At 43.6% G+C, this 21653-nt stretch overlaps 1 protein-coding gene, 1 long non-coding RNA gene and 1 other non-coding gene across 8 annotated transcripts in view; 1 reads left to right on the top strand and 2 right to left on the bottom strand.

The window, feature by feature from the left end:
* Positions 1-17410, bottom strand: part of LOC125962758 (uncharacterized) — a 238612-nt gene extending 221202 nt beyond the window's left edge. Inside the window, exon 1 of the long non-coding RNA XR_007474464.1 lies at positions 17159-17410. This is a non-coding gene — a long non-coding RNA (uncharacterized LOC125962758). The remainder of the gene's footprint in view (positions 1-17158) is intronic.
* WWOX (WW domain containing oxidoreductase) overlaps positions 1-21653 on the top strand; it is a 976221-nt gene that overhangs the window by 10217 nt on the left and 944351 nt on the right. For all 6 annotated transcript variants that reach the window (XM_033406435.2, XM_004280121.4, XM_033406434.2 and 3 more), the window contains exon 4: positions 1142-1320. In XM_033406435.2, coding sequence (XP_033262326.1) covers positions 1142-1320 — 179 coding nt within the window. The remainder of the gene's footprint in view (positions 1-1141; positions 1321-21653) is intronic.
* Positions 310-382, bottom strand: TRNAA-UGC (transfer RNA alanine (anticodon UGC)). The gene has a single exon. It is a non-coding gene; the product is annotated as a tRNA-Ala (tRNA).

The raw sequence follows: 21653 nt of genomic DNA, 5'->3' as shown, positions 1-21653 counted from the left end.
CCAGCGACCGAGGTAAAGTCACTGAGGAGTTGGGAAGAGAGATGCACATTTGGGTCTTGTGAGCCAGGGTGACCCGGCTCCCCCCTGCTCTGTCCTCTGTAAGACACTGGAGTCAAAATGCTTATCTGGCATCTGTGGTTATAAGTAAAATGAAAGTTGGATTATTCTTGAGTCTTAGTGTTTATGGGGTGACGAGTATTGATTTTAAACTGTGTATAATTTTACACACACATACATGTTACAAATACATTTTTTTTTTAATGTTTTTATTTATTTTTTGGCTGCACCGTGGGGCTTGCGGGATCTTAGTTCCCCGACCAGGGATCGAACCTGGGCCCTCGGCAGTGCAAGTGCTGAGTCCTAACCACTGGACTGCCAGGGAATTCCCACAAATGCATTTTAAATCATGAAATCTTTCTTTCTGGAGAGTTCTTAATAGTTTTCAAGATATTTTGAGGTCTATCTCAAACCCCGAGATCACATTTAAAATGTAAAAAATAAACCTGTTCTGTAAGGAGCAGCCTATTCATCTGTATGAACAGGTTGTACTGATGTATTTTAATATGTTGTTTATACTACCAGTATAGTTTAATATTCTTTCTACAAGATTTCAGTCAACTCCAAATCAAAACTACAGTGTGTGAGTACAGCCTTATAATGAAAATTATTAGAATTTCAGTAGTTGGCTGGTTTCATATTTACTGTCTTTCATCATTTTGAGTTTTCTACTTCTTTACCAATCTTCTTAGGCCCTTGCACATAAGAGATTTAATTGAAATCTACTGACAAGAGTGCCTGATGGATCTTATAGCCACATTTACATGAATTAAAAGAAAAAAACCCCAAAGCCTACTCCATGTTTGAGATCTGAGGGTACAAGGCAGTGCTTTGTATGTTACAGCCTATTTTACGGGCAGTTCTGAAGAAAATGCTTCGACGGCTGTCTTTCTAGGCAGGAATATAATCCTTCTGGAGGCCAGAAGATAGATTAAATGGACCTGGGTCTTTCCGGGGTTAAGAATAAGCCTTTTTTAGTCCATGAAAAATGGGGTTTGCCTAGCCTAAACTATAAGATTATCTTGTAATTATAAATGCCTGTGTTCACTGCTGTAGGTTCACTGCTTTCTCCTTTTCTTTGCAGCCACATAAATAAAAGAACTACCTACTTGGACCCAAGACTGGCATTTACTGTGGACGATAATCCTACGAAGCCAACCACCAGACAGAGATACGACAGCAGCACAACCGCCATGGAAATCCTCCAGGGCCGGGATTTCAGTGGCAAAGTGGTCGTGGTTACCGGAGCGAATTCGGGAATAGGTAGGTTGTTAACTGACAGTGATGGTTGTTGTTATTATTATTTTTTTTGTCACTGCTATGATGAAATCTGCTTTAGTCTAACCATAAGAAAACTTTGTTTGGTGGTTCTCTAATTTAAAAGGTATTTATAGCCTTTTCAGCTATCGTGTCATTAAAGTTCTGGGCCCTTTTTCAGTCCCAGTGTTTCCATGGAAGGAGGGCCGTGTCAGGGCTGACCTTGAATTCTCTGAAAGCTGAACACTCAGCGGAAGATGGTGGCTATTTTGGTTCTTCAGGATGAGAGACAGCTGGCTCTGTCTAGGAGTTTCTGACCTGGTCTGCGTGGTGTGCGGTCATGGTCCAGTTACCTGGGTTCTTCGGCCCAACGCTGACTGGTAATGGAATATCGGGAACAGTGGTGTGTCAGGGCTTTGGGACAAAGGACACTGCAGCTGTCCGTTGGTTACTGAGAATATGATTTTCTTTGGAGAACAGGATCTTCTTTCTTTGCAGAGTCGGAGAATTAGCTGCCCTCTTGGTTGCCTGCGTTTAACTGCGGTGGCGGTCATGAGGGAGGGGCTCCGGGGGTGTCCTCTCCTTAGCCTCATGGGCTGGTAGAGAAGCTGCGGCAAAGCAGATGCTCCTGCGTTCACTGTCCAGATGATTTAATTCTTACTTTGCTTTGGTCCATTGACATGAATGTCTGAATCTGTGAGAACCAGCTGCTTTGAGTAAGGATACGCATCCTCAGGTTAATTTACAGAGACAAAATATGGAATTGTGCTCAGCTGTCTTCTGGCAAGTTCGCTCCTTTTCACCCTTCATGGTGCTCCCCACCTCACTGGCCTTCTCTCTCACCAGCTTTGTCTCCTCACCGGTTTGTGTATCCCCTGCACTTCTTTCTCTGTCTTGCTTCATTTTCGGAGACCTCTTCTTGAACTTGGAGAAGCATTCCCTGGTATCATCAGGGCACGTATAGGAAGTGACATACATTCTTGACATACATCAATTGTTATATAGTACAGGGTTGAAAATCTAACAAGCTACGGTCCCAGAGCGGAACTTTTGACTGTACCTGTCCATTAAGGCAAAGAAGCATATGGAATTTTTTTTTTTAAATGAAAGGGATTTATTTAAAATCAACTCTCAGACCTCATCCTGGGCTCAGAATATGTTCAGTTCGGTTTTCTGAATCACATCGGGGTTCATTCTATTGTCATCGATAGGAAAAGCTGATGATGCTATATTAAAAGTAACAGCTGGATCCTCAGTCGTCCAGGAAACAGTGTGTTGTGTTGATGGCGTTGACTACCGTTACGTGAGCGTGTGGACCAAGACAGTGTAGAATAATTAAGAAAAAATAAGGACTTAAGTAAAATACCTCTTCTTATTTAACACTCAGTTAACCAGAGAATTAACTAAAAGATCTCATTCCTTAATCTCGTGGCTAGACAGTTTGTTCCTTTCATTAGTAAGATAAGTGACTACTGATGGTTTGTGCGTAAGTGTTGAAACTTGGCCCTGTCTGACGTTAGATGGCAGGCCTTCTGAAGCTCTGCTGAAGATTTGCCGCGTGAGGCCTATGACGTCATGATCCAGGACTAAAGGCACTGGTGCAGAATATTCAAAGAGCTATGTGTAGTTGGGTATTGCATCCTGGTCGGAAGGGAGGATGAGGTTCTGAAGCATTGAGAAGAAATGTGTCGTTGGTCAGAGTGGACCTCGGACCTCTCAGAGGCAAGCTCTGTGCCTCTTCCCAGCTGCCGCTTCCCCTTCCTGAGGTCCCTGATCTTTCTTGTGGGCCCTGCAAGTAGGTGCCCGTGGTCCAGTCACATGTGATGGTAAGTCGGACGGCTCAGGCTGGAAGGGAGGCTGGGGAAGGTCTCCGAGCGCGCCCCCCATCCCCATTTCCCCAGCTCGAACCTTCATTGCCTTCAGCTCTGCCTGGTCTCCCCGTGACCCCTCCAGTCTCGAGAAGCCCGAGTCTAGGGGAGTGCTGGAGATTTGTCTGCTTCATATTTGAAACAACATCAGACCGAGCATTCCAGGCAATCAGATCCTCGCAAAGAGCTCTGGCGCTGCAGCCGTGGTATCAGGCTTAAAGAAAAGAGCCGAAGGCAAGCCCGTGGCTTTGCCGTCATCACTTAGGCAGCTTTTATATCCCACGCGGCTGCCTTAGAGAGTGTCCTTGTCCAAGTAGGCTGTGCCTTCCAGATAAATTTCTTCTCCTGAACTATGAAACACGCCAATTTAGAAATCGCTATCACCACTCTGTTTCTGCCCCTTTCAGATGGAACAGCTAAGCGCAGAGTGAATCAGGCATCTTCACTCCCAACACTCCTCGGCGTTCGGGAGTCATCTTCTCTTGAAGCTTGAATGGTGTTGGCCTGCACTTTTCCTCTTGTTGCTCAGGGGAGCCCGGTTCCTACGTGTGAACTGTCCAGTCTTTAGCCTCATGGATGTCTGTGCTCTTGGGAGCAGAGTGGGCTGTTACAAAACACCGGTCTTTATTTTGAGAGTGGTGATTCCACAGCTAAAAACACAGGTAACCTAATTGGCTTTACAAAGGTTGGTTTACAAATCCGGTGTTCCCAGTGATGCTTTCTGTTCGTGTTTTTGAATTCCCTGCAAGGCACCTCTCTGTTGGACTTGCCATTGGGAGGGGGCTCTCTGTTGTGAAGGGGGCGCTCTGGCGGTGAGAGGGGACGCCTTCCCTGGTGGACGGCAGGGACGTGCCAAGACACTGCCCCCTTTGACGTGGCCTCTATGCAGATTCTCTCTTGTCGTCCATGTTGGGTACCTCTCCCCCCTCACCCCGGCTGTAAGTGTATTTTGAACTTTGGATATTTTATGTTCCGAAGGCAATTGGAGGGACTCCTGCGTATTAATTCAGCTTATAAAGATCAGGGTGGTGCAGGTCGGTAGACGGATTCAGAGGAAATGCCACAATAAAGCGTTTTGCATTCTTGGAAGTTTGTAGGCAGATACTGCGGTTGACTGGGTTCAGCTGTCCAGATGGGGAGTCGGCAAACTACAGCCCGTGGGCTAAATCTGACTCCCGCCTGATCTTGCAAGTAAAGTTTTACTGGACCATGGCCACGCCTGTTTATTTCCGTATTGTCTGTGGCTGTTTTCATGTGACCAGCAGAGTTGCATAAATACGGCAGAGACCCTGTGGCCTGCACAGCCTAGAATATTTACTGTCTAGCCCTTAATGGAAAACGTTTGCCTACCCCTGCCTCAGATGGTCTAATCCCTTTCAAAATAAGATCACCCCAGCAGGCTGTGTGAGTCAGCCACAAGTTAGGTAAAATTTAGATAAAGCGGATGCCCCAGGCCACGAGGAAGATGATGGCAACACATTATACGTGTCTGTTGGGGATGCCCCCCCAGTGCCTGTGCCTCCTGCCTCACCTCTGTCCCCAGCTTTAGGGAGCTGCAGGCCTTAGGATGTTGCAGCCTCTGAAATGACACTCTTCTCTCATCGACCTTTGTTTAATGAGCCTTCTGAACCCTAAGAACTTCGTGTAGATTGAGCGCTGTAGCTTGTGGACCTGTCTCGGTGGAGCTCAGCCTCTCAGTGTCCAGGGGGAAGTCACCTGTGCACCCAGAGCTTCCTTCTGCCAGCAGACCGCGAGGCCGGGAGCCCCGGTCCCGACGGCTAAGCCGTAGAGGCGAGGGAGGAGTTCATTTCTGTTTGTGCTCAGCTTAGCGCTGGGCAGGAAGGGGCAGGGCGGGTGTCCACGGCGACCTGGAGTTAGTGGCTCGATGCCTCTGATTTGGTAAAAAACGAAAACAAAAAAACGAATGGAGATGGCTTCAACATGGTGATCATTAAATATGGACCTTAACGCGAAGTCTCCGGAGAGGGGGTCTCGGAGGCTTCCTGTTGCGGAAGATCCCATAGCTGCTTCTCTAGACTCAGCCTGTCAATCGAGCGGATTGGGCTCTGCTTATAAATAGCTCAGTACAAAATGCTGCCTTCTCAAATCTGAGAGCTGACATGTGCTCCTCCAAGGCCAGACCCTTCTCACGAGGGGTTACCTGAATGCCTAAATATGGGGCAGCGCCTGCCCTGCACGCTGTCCCTGGGAGCGGGGACGTTTGTTGGAAATCATGCAGATAGTTGTAGGGAGCAGATGGATCATCGTGGCACCTACGGAGTGAAATCCAGGTTCTGTCAAACAACCACTGAAAAAATATTAACGAGTATGCACAGCTTAGCCATTTTCAGTCTCCTGTTCACTGGCAATGATGAATGATAAAGCTTTCTTCCTAACTTCCAGTCTTAAACCAGTAGTGGTTAAAATTTGGTTTTTGAATCCCTCTCCGAGTATAGTCAGGATGAAAAGTTTCTTCGACCCTTTGAAGTTTCATAACACTGGGCTGTTTCGAATGTTGTGACTTGAAATCTGGAATAGCCTGGCCTGGTTTCGATTTGTGAGTCAGAGGGCCCGTTAACAAGAACAAAACTGTTTTTTTGCCTGAACATATACAAGCTGGCCACCTTAGCATACACCAGGAAAATGTATTTTGGGACTGACACTTTAATTTTCTATTGGTATTTATGTTATATATAATAAACCTCCCTAAGGTTCATTACAGGGATTCTAATAATGTGTGTACGTCTATACACACACTTATATACCAAAATTGATATACTTTGAGATATAAAAAGTATTTGCTCAAGCTATCAAAGTCAACCCCAAATTTGTTCTTGAAACAAAATGAAGGTATTGGATTTCCATGTGGGAATCCCAAAATGTTGTAGTTTAATGTTGAAATTGGTTGTTTTGACTTAGAGAGCCTGTTTTTTAGAGCTTGGGGTCTTCTTGCAAAATCGTGTGTTGAAATTACAGTGTGAAGTGGAGTTGCCATATTGTTTTATCCTACAAATCATCACCGCGATGAATTCATATCTGGTGTAGATTCTACCAGTTCTACGGTAATACAAGAGAAGTGCTTTTCTTCATGTAGAAAAGTGTATTCATTGTTAACATTTTAAACCCACACTTTGACAGTAATGAACCAGACTCTCTTCCTCTCCACCCTCAGATCTTTGTTTTCTTTTCCACACCTAGTGTTAGTAAAATTTGCCTTCTAGCCTAAATCATGCCTTTGACTTTTCTTCCTCAGTTATTCCAAAAGATCCCATAAATTCGAGGCCATAGGCCACCTTAGAGTCATTTTCTTGGTTAAAACTTACTCATATGGGGTCATTACACTAGGGATCTTGAAATGCCTGATTACAGTTTCCTTTCCGGTTGTCAACAAGACTTAAACTAGTGGGATTTTTTTTTTTTAAATTATTTTTTTGCAGTACATGGGCCTCTCACTGTTGTGGCCTCTCCCGTTGCGGAGCACAGGCTCCGGACGCGCAGGCTCAGCGGCCATGGCTCACGGGCCCAGCCGCTCCGCGGCATGTGGGATCTTCCCGGACTGCGGCACGAACCTGCAGCCCCTGCATCGGCAGGCGGACTCTCAACCACTGCGCCACCAGGGAAGCCCCTAAAACTAGTGGGATTTTGACCGTTATCTTCTTTTTAAGAACCTGGTGCTCATTAAGTAGAGGAAAATTTTCTGAAATAATCTAAATAATCTTTTGGGAATTCACACTCCCATCTATTAAAAAAAATTTTTTTTTAGGTTTTATTTTGTTATTTTTTTATACAGCACATTCTTATTATTTTATACATATTAGTGTATATATGTCAATCCCAGTCTCCCAACTCATGCTTTTCCCCCTTCGTGTCTCTACATCTGTGTCTGTTTCTGCCTTGCAAACCGGTTCACCTGTACCATTTTTCTAGATTCCACATATATACGTTAATATACTAAAATTAAAAAAAAAATTAAAAAAAATTTATTTATTTTTTGGCTGCATTGGGTCTTCATTGCTGCACGCGGGCTTTCTCTAGTTGCGGTGAGCGGGGACTACACTTCCTTGCAGTACATGGGCTTCTCATTGCGGTGGCTTCTCTTGTTGTGGAGCATGGGCTCTAGGTGCGTGGGCTTCAGTAGTTGTGGCTCGCGGGCTCTAGAGTGCAGGCTCGGTAGTTGTGGTGCACGGGCTTAGTTGTTCTGCGGCATGTGGGATCTTCCCGGACTAGGGCTTGAACCCATGTCCCCTGCATTGGCAGGCGGATTCTTAACCACTGTGTCACCAGGGAAGTTGCCAGACTCCCATTTTAATTTAAAAGCATTTGTGACCATTTCTCTTTTATGCTAAAATAAACCCATATATTGTAAGTAAAATGATTTTGAAATTATTTGTTCTGAGAAACTATTGAGATTTTTGACAATACTGGAAAAAGTCCTTGAATAATATTACATAAAAATTGAGAATTGGGGCTTCCCTGGTGGTGCAGTGGTTGAGAGTCCACCTGCCAATGCAGGAGACAGGGGTTCGTGCCCCGGTCTGGGAGGATCCCACATGCTGCGGAGTGGCTGTGCCTGTGGGCCATGGCCGCTGAGCCTGCGCGTCCGGAGCCTGTGCTCCGCAACGGGAGAGGCCACAGCAGTGAGAGGCCCACGTACCGCAAAAAAAAAAAAAAAAAAAAAATTTAGAATTAGTACCTTATGAATTAAACAACCTTTTTTACATTTAAATATTCTTAGACATTGAATATAAATGGGAATCACGTGATCAGAGTATTTTAGAAGCTGTATATCTAAAGGAAAAGATCAATTGAAATATTCTAATGAGCCTCATCTCATAATTTGGTAATCACATCTAAAAAACTTATTTAAAAACGTATGTAGTAGCACAGGGAGATCAGCTCGGTGCTTTGTGACCACCGAGAGAGGTGGGATAGGGAGGGTGGGAGGGAGATGCAAGAGGGAGGAGATACGGGAATATATGTGTATGTATAGCTGATTAACTTTGTTATAAAGCAGAAACTAACACAACATTGTAAAGCGATTATACTCCAATAAAAATGTTAAAAAATAAAAATGTAGGACTTCCCTGGTGGCGCAGTGGTTAAGAATCTGCCTGCCAGTTCAGGGGACACGGGTTCGAGCCCTGGTCTGGGAAGATCCCACATGCCGTGGAGCAACAAATAAGCCCGTGTGCCACAACTACTGAGCCTGCACTCTAGAGCCCATGTGCCACAACTACTGAAGCCCACGTGCCCATGCTCCACAATAAGAGAAGCCACCGCAATGAGAAGCCCGCACACCGCAACGAAGAGTAGCCCCCGCTCACCGCAACTAGAGAAATCCTGTGTGCAGCAACGAAGACCCAACACAGCCAAAAATGAATAAATAAAATAAATTTATTTTTAAAAGTATGTAATATATAATAATATATAAAGAATATGAGTACCTCATTAGATACCAGCTGAAACATTTTTGTCACATGAGGTCAGTTGAATTTCATACTTGCATGTAGATTGAGATTTTAATTTATTTGCTATAGTGTCAGCATACAAATGAGACTCATACAAGCTGCTATTCATTGCCAAAGTGGTTCAAAAATCATAATTTAAAAATATTTCTGCCCTAATTGAGATTACAAGTGTTTTATCAGGTGTGAAAATTTGGCAATTATTTTACTTAATACCCAATTTTAAAAATTTGGTTTTTTGCTTTTACGTAATACGGTGACATAGCAATTGTCAGGAAAGAAAGGGTCCTATGTATTTTATGTAAATTACCTAAAAGAGAACAGTCTTCGTATATATTTATATTTTTCCTCCACTAGAGGGCTCTGTTGCCCTTTGATACAGTTAAACAAAAGCGGTAGCATCTCAATGCAGTTTTCTACCTCTCAGCCGGTCTTGCTTTCATTTTTGTTAAATAATGCCTTTTACTTTTCTAACGTATCTTTTAGGTCTTGTACTTCTTGGTGAAAGAGTTCAAACTGAAGACCGTTACTAGTGTCATGTTTGTTTCTTTCTTCCTTCTCTCCCTCCTCCCCCGCCTCCCGTCCCATTTTTTCCCCCTGGTATGAAATACCAAGGATGAAGAGATCCATTTAATAAAAAGGTCCATTGTATTCAGGGAGCAGCCTGTTCTGCCAGACTACACAAGGGCATGTGTTTTCATGACATTATTGGTTTTGGGTGTGCTGGCCTATCAATAATGTGATTTTTCTTTTTCTAAGTGGAAATTGTTATATTTAAATATTAATGCCTCTGTTTAAGGTTCATTTAGAAGGCCTTGGTGATCTTACAGTTTTTTCTTAGAACATAGCGTTCCTCTGCCCCCCCCAACCTACCCAGTGTTATATAACTTATTGTAATTAGATTGTTTAATAATGATATGTTTTTGTAATAGAAAAGAATGTGTCTTTTTGGGCTTAGTGTATGTTTCTTAACTAAGAGGCCATATTAAACCAAATACTTAATATGAAGCAAACAGCCAGTATCTGCACGTACAAGATCTTAAGGAGGGCAGTTTTCATTTTGGCTTTATAACCAAAGTTTGAGGCAACCCAGTAATTTGTATGCTTCAGTTTTCAAACAGAAATTTGGCCCAGAAAAGGAAAACCGTTTTGGCTGTATAAAACTCCTTATTTTAAAATGGGGACAAAATGAATACACCTTATTACATACTTTTATGTATTATATATTCTTTTTCTCAACAATTTTTTTCTCTCTTTAAAATGAAAGAGCCAGCAAGCACTGTGAATATACTTTTGTAACAGTGCAAAAACTCCTTCACCAGAGTGAAAATAGTTTGCTCGTTCGTTTACAGATGTGGTCTTTGTCTATCCAGTAAAGATGGTTAAAACTAGATGGCTATTGTGGGAATTATTCCAGACTTGGTAATGAAAGGCGTGCCAACTGTTGGAACCCCCTTGACCATCGCTCATTTACAGTGACACAGCCCACGTCCTTTCTTAATTTTCTGCCGTATATACACAAAATGTTCAGATTCGAGTCCTCAGCCTTTTCCAGAATAACGTCGTGGGCCGGGGGTGGGGGGGGGGGTGTCAGTAGAAGGGCCTTCTTGCAAAGATCTCTTAAATTAAGTCTCCGATACATTGATCAAAAGTAAATTCCAAACATCAGGGTTTCTTGCCTGAATTTATGATCTTCCTTTGGCTTAATATGTAACACTGCATTTCTTGAAGGGCTGGTCTGTATCTGCACCTCCCCCCCCCCCGTGAATGAGCTAAATGGGAAGTGTCCTCCTGTTTAATGAGTTGTGTGACAGGGCTGGAATCTGATTGTTTCAAATCTGTGTTACTTGTTTACCAGGCTGTGCTGCTTGGCTCTCTGGGTCCTTCTTGTTAGAAGCCACGTTGAGATGGTGCTGTCTCTGAAAGCAAGTCAAGGTCTCCTCCCTAGACTCTGAAAGGAAAACTAAGACAGTGTGCTCCAGCAGGGCGTGGGGTGTTTGTGGAGAGTGTCGACGTGCGTGAGATGGGGTGTGGGAGACTCGTTCCAGTGTGTTTAATATTCCTCCCGAGGGTAGGATGGGAGGACTAGCAAGGTGGGTGGAACCAGGCCTTTCGCTGGAACAAATGATCCCCTGGAAAGAGGGACAGAATCAGAATCAAAGAACTTTCTTGTGTAGTTGTATGGAAACTGAAGTTAAAACGAATAACATATTTTTCATTTTCACCCTTACCTCTGAAATGTCCTTAATTATTCCAGATTACTATTTATTGATCGCTCTAATCTTGTCTCATATTGATAGCTTTCTAGAATTCACGAATATCCTGTACCTGTTGTTTTATTTAATTCTCGCCACAGTGCTCACAGGTACCCCGACCTCCAGTTAGGGTGAAAGCACAGAGAGGCGAGGTAACTTGCCCGAGGCCACACAGCTCTTGAGCGGTGGGTGCCTACAGAACTAGAGCAGAGAACTTCAGACTCCATGCCCGGGGCCCTCCCTTCCCCTTGCTGCTGCCTTGTTCCAAGGAATAGTGCTCAGTTCTGCCCAAGCTCTTCCCAAGCAGCTCAGCCAGTCTGTCTGAAATCAACAAATTTATCTTAATGAATCTCGGAAAGCCTGCTCTGGGCCAGGCTGTGTGCTGAGTGTGGTGCCTGTTGGGAGGGGCAAGGCTGATGTGATCTCTGAACTGCTGGGTGATCGTGGATTAGTACACGGACACTTTCTCTCTGGAATTCCCCTTTGGTGTTACTTTAAAATAAGTTTGGGGAAAGAATTACGGGGAATGGAAGCTGGCATTTGTCAAACTCACATAAATTCCAGGTGTTAGGCTAGAATTATTTATTGTTATAAAACATGTATTCCTTATGGAAAACTTAGAAAATGCAGAAAAATAAAAAGAAACATAAATGCAGATAAGGAAAAAAAACCACCCCAAATTATTGCCAACCAGAATTAACTGTCAGTATATAGCATATATGATTCTCAGCATTTTCCCCTTCCCTTTTATTGTGATTTTTCTATGTAACTGTGGTTATGAGCATGTTTGCCTGTCGTAGAATATTCTACAACAGCTTAAGTGGTTGCATAGCCTTGTATGGTTCCAACCATTCTCCCTCTGTAGCACATTTGGGTGGATTTCAGCTTTATGATAGCCATGGCATGGAGGTGAACATTTTGTAATTAAATGTTTGTACCCATTCGTGACTATTCTGTAGTTTTATTTTCTGGAACTGGAATTGCTGAGTCAGGGCATTTGTTTCCTCATCTTAAAATCTTGGTTTGTTTTGTCAAACCACACCCCTGGAAGCTTGTACCAATTGAAACGCCCCTTTGCCCTGCATCCTTGCCAGTCTTGGCATTTAGCATTTTTTAAACGGTATCCCTTAAATTTGCATGTCTCTGATGATTAGATTGATCAGCTCTTCGATGTTTGGCCGTTTGTATTTATTCTTCTATGACTCGCCTTTCCGTCTTACATGCGTAACTATTGGATACGTATCGATTGCTAATTGATTGCCTGATTCATGTGGCAAGATTTAATTTTCAAAATGTCCCTTTGTCTCAGAAGTTAATTTATCTCAAAGTGTCTATTACTTTAAGTACACATTCAATCTTGTGACCCAGAGGCAATTCGTGAGAAGAAAGTTGGCCTCGCTCCCCAGTCTGCTTCACTAAAAACTTCTAAGTCTATATCTTATCTCTTACACCAGCTACAAATCATGGGCACCGCTGCTTCATACCTGCATTTAAGGAGGGAGCACCCCAGGAAACTCAAAATTGGCCAGCTTACGATGGAGGCTGAGTCCCAAGATAATGCAGTAGGCGTCAATCAGTTCTTTGGGTTTTGCAGATTTCCCCCCAGATCTTCTATTAATGGTAGTAACCCCTCTTCAGAGCTTTTCTCTGCATTATCTCATTTGATGAGCCTGGCTCCCGCGTGGCGAAATTGTACCACTGCTGAAAATAGCTCTGCTGACAGGGGAAAGCTTGATAGGTAGTTTCTATCTGGAGAGGCAGCAGGGTGCAGGGGAAGGGATCAGGACTCAGGAAGCAGACGTGACCTAGTTTCCACACCTGGCCCCACCACAACTCATCGAGTGACTTGGGCCCAGTTACTTTCCTTCTCTGAGCACTTGTTTTGCATCTATGAAACATGGACACTATTTGTACTTTGCACAGTTTTTTATATACTTTTTTATTAAAAATTTTTTAAAAATATTTATTTTTGTAAATACTTTTTTATTTAAAAAATTTTAAAAAAATATTATTTATTTTTGCCTGTGTTGGGTCTTTATTGCTCTAAGCGGGCTTTCTCTAGTTGCAGCGAACGGGTGCTACTCTTCGTTCATTGCGGTGAGCGGGCTTCTCATCGCAGTGGCTTCTTTTGTGGAGCACGGGCTCTAGGCGTGTGGGCTTCAGTAGTTGTGGCACGTGGGCTCAGTAGTCATGGCTCGCAGGCTCAGTAGTTGTGGCGCATGGGCTTCGTTGCTCCGCGGCACGTGGGATCTTCCCGGACCAGGGCTCGAACCTGTGTCCCCTGTATTGGCAGGCAGATTCTTAACTACTGCACCACCAGGGAAGTCCCTGCGCAGTTGTTAAAGACGGGAACTCCAGAGCGCCCAGGGAATTGTCTGCCACGCACCGCAGGCAGTTAGTAAACTGTAGTCATTTCGGGAATGGGAGGCAAGACGATCAAGTTACTGACATTAGTTTGGTATTTTCCTGGCTTCCTGGTTCTTGGATCCTCAAAAGGCTGCCGTCATATCTGCGAGTTTGTCCTAAAACGACCTTTCTCAATAACTGTTTCAGGCGTCTACTTGTCTTTGGTATGAAAGGAAACATTTTAGATATTTTTTGGTTGGAGGTCAGATGGTAGCTGCATCCAGGAAAAAGAATCAAGTGAAAGAAAGAAAGGAAAAAAAAAGGTTATTTTTCTTGCAGTCAAGGAGGAAAAAAAGATCTATTAAACTTGGGGGAGAAAAGGAAGGAAAACTATTAAACCTTAAGTGAAATGCGTCATAGTAACATCTTTATTCCAAAAGTCTGGCATCAGAGCTCTGGTTCACTTGAGTTTGTGATGGTTTACAGGACTGCGTGGAATATTAAGTATAAATGTCCAGCTTAGCTGTCCCATTCGCTTGAGACTACCAAAGAACATCTCAGTGTGTGAATAGAATTTTATCAGCACTTCAGAAGGTATGATGGGTTTTATTGGAGGCCACGGGAACATGTTAGGAGGAGAATTGGCTGCGAGTCAGGTGGCCTTTTGTGACCTAAGGCCTGTCACTTAGCTATCTCGAGCCTCCCTTTCCTCATCTGTAAAATAAAGACACTCATACTTTGTCACCCACTCTTTATTTGTTTATTTGATATTGGAGTATAGCTGATTTACAACGTTGTGTTTCAGGTGTACAGCAAAGGGAATCAGTTATACTTACACATATACATATATCTATTCTTTTTTAGATTCTTTTCCCATATAGGTTACTACAGAATATTGAGTAGAGTTCCGTGTGCTATACAGTAGGTCCTTATTAGTTGTCTGTTCTATGTGTAGTAGTGTGTATATGTCAATCCCGATCTCCTAATTTATCCCCGCCCCTTTCGCCTTTGGTAACCATAAGTTTTCTGCATCTGTGACTCTATTTCTGTTTTGTAAATCAGTTCATTTGTACCATTTTTAGATTCCACATGTAAGTGATATCCTATGACATTTGTCTTTCTCTGACTTCACTTTGTATGATAATCTCTAGTTGCGTCTGTGTTGCTGCAAATGGCATTATTTCATTCTTCTGTGGCTGAGTAACATTCCATTGTGTATATGTACCACATTTTCTTTATCCATTCCTCTGTCGATGGACATTTAGGTTGCTTCCATGTCTTGGCTGTTGTAAATGGTGCTGCAGTGAACACTGGGGTGCTGTCACCCACTCTTTTGTCAGGATAAAATAAAACAGCATGCACATGCAGTAGTGAAGAGTCCAGTAGACTTTATGTGGTTGCTTGCAGTTGGGGGAAAAAAATCACCCAACGCTTGTCAGAAAAGGCTGTCCTACAGGACGAGGCTTCAGGTTTGGAAGATGGAGGAGGAAGGAGAGTGATTTAATTCCATGACGTATGGAATACAATAGGATCTCTTGATCTTTTTTTGTTAGGACTCGCTGAGAGGTATCAGCAAATATCTTCCCCAGGGTTCAGAAAGGTAACCAGACTTCAAGTACCTTTGCTGAGCCTTGGGCCCTCGATTTGGTGGTGATGACTAGGAAATTTTTTGTTGTGTTTTTTGGCCACACCACGTGGCATGCGGGATCTTAGTTCCCCGACCAGGGATCGAACCCGTGTCCCCTGCAGTGGAAGCGTGGAGTCCCAACCACTGGACCACCAGGGAAGTCCGACTAGGAAATATTAACGGATGCTGTCCCACCCGGGGCTGACAGGCTGTGCCGCTGGCCAGCTCCTCAGGAGCGGAAACCTGGGGTAACAAGAAGGGCATCTCTGCGGAGGCAGAAGTGGCCCCAGGCTGCAGTCGTGCTGAGTTTCCATAGGTGAAAATGTTGCTGGCTCTTGCACAGCTCATTTTCTGGTTGCCTTCTACTTCAGTTGCCCAGGCCCTTTCTCACCTCTGTTCGCAGTGCCGAGCGAATACAGATGTACACGGGGAGAGTGAACTGGGTGCTCTTGGCTTGTGGAACATTAGCAAATTTTCCAGTAACATCTCCATTCTGGAAGCTGTTTTCCTTGTGATCGCACGAAGCAGGAGCGTGAAAATAATCTCTTTCAAACGGAGAGAGTCTACTGTGGTAGCCACCAATGGCCGTAAGGATGAATCTCAACCCTTTTTGCATTTCTCAGTATAAGGTCTGCTGACTGCCTTCAGTTTTTCTGTCCGGTGTGTCGTACAGGAGGGCGGCTGTGGCTTCTCCATTCAGCAGCTGGGTTTGAGAAGCTTCTGTCAGCTGAGAGATCATCACTGTATTCCAAGTGGCATTACCGGAAGAAAAAAAAAAGGAAAAGAAATGCCATTACAACTTTATCTATTAGCAAAGGAAGCTTCCATTCCAAGTCCGTGTACAGTTACCACATTGAGTGTTTGGCAAGGTAGAGAGCAGTGTTAACAGATCCATCTGGGGAAACGTCTCAGTCAGGGAGCAGAGTCAGATTTTTGGCAAATGATACCCTCCTTGCAGCCTAAAAAGCTGAGATGGGAGCCGCTGGTCTCTGTGCCTGAGGGCCTTTCTCTGCGGAGCCTGGCTAAGGCCGCTTGCCCCGTGTTTCTCTTTTATTGCCCGTTGGCCTGACTGGGGTTGTGTGTCATCGTCGTGGGGCTCTTACACTTACCTGCGGGCACACATGTGCATCTATCGTTATGTTCCTTACCCGTTTACTTAATTATTAAACACAGCAGCAACTTGCTAGCTTGCCGTTCTGGAGGTCAGAAGTCCGAAATCAGTCTTACCGGCTGAAGCCAGGTCATTGGCAGGGCCGGCTCCTTCTGGAGGCTCTCGGGGGGAGAGTCTGTTTCCTCACCTTTTTAGAAGCTTGGCCTGTGGATGTTTCCTCGACCTTCGAAGCGTGTCACTCCCCCATCACACCACCTTCTCCTCTTGTGCAGACAAGTCTCCCTCTTACGACAACAGTTTTCATCACCTGGGGTCCACCGGGATCTGCCAGCGTAATCTCCCCATCTCAAGGCCTTCATCACGTTTGCAGAGTCCCCCCCCACCATGTAGGGTGACGTTCGCAGGTCCCAGGGACTCGGATCTGGGCATCTTTGGGGGCCACTCCTCAGGACCCTCAGAAGGTAATGGATTATGTCTAAGGACTCTTCACCTGCAGCATTGACGTCTCTGTCCCCACCCCACCTCTCCCCTACCTAACTGTTCCTTTGGGCTGGGTGATTTTTTTTTTTCCTAGAAAAAGTCTGGTCCTGTGCCTCGGCGTTCTGAGTTTGGGAGCGGCCGTACGATGCCTCTTGTCCTCCATTCGGGGTTTGTCTGAAACAGGATGGTGTCTAAATGTCCGGGCCTCACTGTAGTGCCGCTGAGTGACTTCATATCACGTGACAGTGATTAAGGGAGGGGGACCATCTCACACTTGCTCATTCCCCTAGCTGGGGGCCATTTGGTCAAGAGTAGAGCCTCCCAATCAGGACGCAGGGGAAACTGGGGTCTGTAGCCTGGATCTGGCCCCCAGGTGATTTGTTTGGTCCGCGCAGAAATGACCTGTGGTGTTTTCTGTTTTGTTTTAGATTAACTGCTGACATGTTAAAATCAAGAGCATTTACTTAAAAGTAATCTTGATTTCTTTTTTTTTTAATTTTATTTATTTATTTTTGGCTGCATTGGGTCTTCGTTGCTGCGCGTGGGCTTTCTCTAGTTGCGGCGAGCCAGGGCTGCTCTTCGTTGCGGTGCGCGGGCTTCTCATTGCGGTGGCTTCTCTTGTTGCGGAGCACGGGCTCTAGGCACGCAGGCTTCAGTATTTGTGGCACACGGGCTCAGTAGTTGTGGCTCACGGGCTCTAGAGTGCAGGCTCAGTAGTTGTGGCGCATGGGCTTAGTTGCTCTGTGGCATGTGGGATCTTCCTGGACCAGGGCTCGAACCCATGTCCCCTGCATTGGCAGGTGGATTCTTTTTTTTTTTTTTTTTTTTTTTTGCGGTACGCGGGCCTCTCACTGTTGTGGCCTCTCCTGTGGAGAGGCAGGAGAACAGGCTCCGGACGCGCAAGCTCAGCGGCCATGGCTCACGGGCCCAGCCGCTCCGCGGCATGTGGGATCTTCCCGGACTGGGGCACGAACCCGTGTCCTCTGCATCGGCAGCCGGACTCTCAACCCCTGCGCCACCAGGGAAGCCCAAGGCAGGCGGATTCTTAACGACTCTGCCTCCAGGGAAGCCCTAATCCTGATTTCTGACTCAAAAAAATCAGAAGAGCTGGCAACACTGGGCCCTGTTCCCAGCAAGCAGAATTGCACTGAGGCTGTTTCCCTGCCGTTAGGCAAAGCTGTTTCCTATGAGTATGTCCTGTTACCTGCCTGGTCTGTGTGGATTCTTGAGTCTAGAACCCTGGTTTAGTGTCTGGGATGAGGGCTGTGTGGAGAGACAGGGCTGGCTGGATCATAGGCACAGACACACCCTTAATTCCATCATTTGTGCAGTCAACAAACATTGAGAACTAGGTGCCAGCTCTTCAGCGTTGAAGCAGACAGGATGCCTTGCCCCTTTGGAGCTACAAACTAACCAAAATATCAGCCCCTTGATCTTTGTGCTTCTAGAGAATGTTTACATTTATTTGCTTTATGGTATAATTTTTTTTTTTAACCACACATTTCCCTGTACACATGGATGCCTCTGGGCAGTTTATAATTATTTCTGTGTTTCTCTTTTTGTATTTATTTTTTAAATTAATTTTTACTGGAGTATAGTTGCTTTGCAGTGTTGTGTTAGTTTCTACTGTACAGCAAAGTGAATCAGCTATACGTATACATATATCCTCCCTTTTTGGATTTCCTTCCCATTTAGGTCACCACAGTGTATTAAGTAGAGTTCCCTGTGCTATACAGTAGGTTCTCATTAGTTGTCTATTTTATACAAAGTATCCGTAGTGTATGTATGTCAATCCCAATCTCCCAATTCATCCCAACCCCCCTTTTCCCCTTGATATCCATACATTTGTTCTCTACCTCTATGTCTCTATTCTTTTTGTATTTAAAAGTACAGCATGCTAAAGCCTTTTTGGTTAATTCTTGGGAAGACATCTGCAAACGCATCACCAAATAGGTTCTTGTAAATTAAAGACAGCGTTTGCTATCTTGACTGATGCTTTTTTTAAAATTTTTGAAGTATATTTTATTTTTTTATACAGCAGGTTCTTATTAATTATCCATTTTATACATATTAGTGTATATATGTCAATCCCAATCTCCCAATTCATCACCCCACCCCACCCCCCTGCCATTTTCCCCCCTTGGTGTCCATATGTTTATTCTCTACATCTGGGTTTCTATTTCTGCCCTGCAGACCAGTTCATCTGTACCATTTTTCTAGGTTCCACATATATGCATTAATATACGATATTTGTTTTTCTCTTTCTGACTTACTTCACTCTGTATGACAGTCTCTAGGTTCATCCACATCTCTACAAATGACCCAATTTTGTTCCTTTTTATGGCTGAGTGATAGTCCATTGTATATACGTACCACATCTTCTTTATCCATTTGTCTGTCGATGGGCACTTAGGTTGCTTCCATGACCTGGCTATTGTAAATAGTGCCGAAATGAACATTGTGGTGCATGTGTCTTTTTGAATTATGGCTTTCTCTGGGTATATGCCCAGCAGTGGGATTGCTGGGTCATATGGTAATTCTATTTTTAGTTTTTTAAGGAACCTCTATACTGTTCTCCATAGTGGCTGTATCAATTTACATTCCCACCAACAGTGCAAGAGTGTTCCCTTTTCTCCACAGCATTTGTTGTTTGTAGATTTTTTGATGATGCCCATTCTAACTGGTGTGAGGTAATATTTCACTGTAGTTTTGATTTGCATTTCTGTAATAATTAGTGATGTTGAGCAGCTTTTCATGTGCCTCTTGGCCATCTGTATGTCTTCTTTGGAGAAATGTCTATTTAGGTCTTCTCATTTTTTGATTGGATTGTTTGTTTTTTTAATTTTGAGCTGCACGAGCTGTTTATATATTTTGGAGATTAATCCTCTGGCTGTTGATTCGTTAGCAAATATTTTCTCCCATTCTGAGGGTTGTCTTTTCATCTTGTTTGTAGTTTCCTTTGCTTTGCAAAAGCTTTTAAGTTTCCTTAGGTCCCATTTGTTTATTTTTGTTTTTATTTCCATTACTCTAGGAGGTAGGTCAAAAAAGATCTTGCTGTGATTTATGTCCAAGAGTGTTCTTCCTAAGTTTTCCTTAAGAGTTTTATGGTGTCCAGTCTTACATTTAGGTCTCTAATCCATTTTGAGTTTATTTTTGTGTGTGGTGTTAGGGAGTGTTCTAATTTCATTCTTTTACATATAGTTGTCCAGTTTTCCCAACACCACTTATTGAAGAGACTGTCTTTTCTCCATTGTATATCCTTGCCTCCTTTGTCATAGATTAGTTGACCATAGGTGCGTGGGTTTATCTCTGGGCTTTCTATCCTGTTCCATTGATCTATATGTCTATTTTTGTTCCAGTACCATATTGTGTGGATTACTGTAGCTTTGTAGTATAGTCTGAAGTCAGGGCGTCTGATTCCTCCAGCTCCGGTTTTTTCCCTCAAGACTGCTTTGGCTATTTGGGGTCTTTTGTGTCTCCATACAAATTTTAAGATTTTTTGTTCTAGTTCTGTAAAAAATGCCATTGGTAATTTGATAGGGATTGCATTGAATCTTTAGATTGCTTTGGATAGTGTAGTCATTTTCACAATATTGATTCTTCCAATCCTAGAACGTGGTATATGTCTCCATCTGTTTGTATCATCTTTAATTTCTTTTATCTTGACTGATGCTTTTTAAGTCTTCCTGTGAGTCTCTGATTTTTCTTAAGCTTCATCTCCATGTACGCCTGTTGATGTAACTAAAACATGAAATCTGGAACTGACTCCTGAAGACTTGAGTGTGCCACCGTAAAATTTTCAAAATTCTGCAATTCAGCTGATGTTTAAATTTACATAACGGGTGATAAAAAATTTTTGCTTGGAATTTGTAAACTCAAATACTGTCCGAAAATGTGACCACTTTCCCTGCAGCCTCGACAGAATGTAAAATCCTAAGTCTAGGCAACGATTCTCTACCTCACGGTTAAATACTGTGCTTTGCAGCTGCCACACCAGTTGAGGAGCTGGAAAATGGATCGGAGCAAAGAAAAATCGTGGCAATTATAAACGGTAAAGGAAAGCAAAACCTGTGAATAAGTACAGGGTGAGCGAAAACTCCCTGTTAATTTGAACAAAGCGTGGATCTGTGGTCAGGTGCCATCGCTTACCTGTCGTTTGTATTAATCACAGTTCCATTGCTTGCCCTGTGGTAATTAGCATGCAGCTGTATTAGGATATTTTTAAAGCTTCTTCTCTGCCTTTTGATGTTTGTATTTACAGTCTAAGCCGTTATGTACTGCTCAGATAGTATGTGCTAAAAATCAGCGGTTCGTTTGAGTGGCATGCTTGCTCATTTTGTTTGGTGGACAGATTTCTTTCACAGTCGTGGCTGACTTTCCTGTAACTGGCTTCTGTGCTTCGCTCCGTGTTTTGACTTAGCCTTGGAGCTCTCAGCCTGCTGTTCCTCACGCCACTGATGGTATAGCTGAGCTCTGCTAATGCTGTTATTAATCTGGCAATATATACCAGGGAGGTTTTATAATTGCCACGATTCTTCTTTGCTCCGATCCATTTTCCAGCTCCTCAACTGGTGTGGCAGCTGCAAAGCACAGTATCTAACCGTGAGGTAGAGAATCGTTGCCTAGACTTAGGATTTTACATTCTGTCGAGGCTGCAGGGAAAGTGGTCACATTTTCGGACAGTATTTGAGTTTACAAATTTCAAGCAAAAATTTTTTTTATCACCCATTATGTAAAATTTAAACATCAGCTGAACTGCAGAATTTTGAAAATTTTAGGGTGGCACACTCAAGTCTTTAAGAGTGAGTTCTAGATTTCATGTTTTAGTTACTATAAAGCTGGTCTTGTTTGGATTGAAGAATTTAATAATGTCTGACTTTTCAAAGGATACAACTCTAATCATCGTGTGTTCTGTTTAAACTGTCCACGGAGAAGTATCATGAAAGTGAAATAGTTTCAGATGAATTCCTAAAGAAGAAATGCTGATGTCTTTAAATGAATTTTAGAGATTGAACTACTGAAGCTTCCATATTGCACATCACAGGTGGCTAATCCTGGGGACGCTAGTTTACAAAAGCGAGTGATGCACTTGGGAGGCTGAGCTGAACTGGGCAGGGAACAAAACATGACAGTTGTCACGTGTAGAAATAAGCGATTCCAAGTTTACAGTCAGTGGGATGCTTCCGT

The sequence above is a fragment of the Orcinus orca genome, chromosome 20 (genome assembly GCF_937001465.1).
Source record: "Orcinus orca chromosome 20, mOrcOrc1.1, whole genome shotgun sequence".
Classification (NCBI taxonomy): Eukaryota; Metazoa; Chordata; class Mammalia; order Artiodactyla; family Delphinidae; genus Orcinus; species Orcinus orca.
This window is presented reverse-complemented; position numbering and strand designations above follow the sequence as displayed.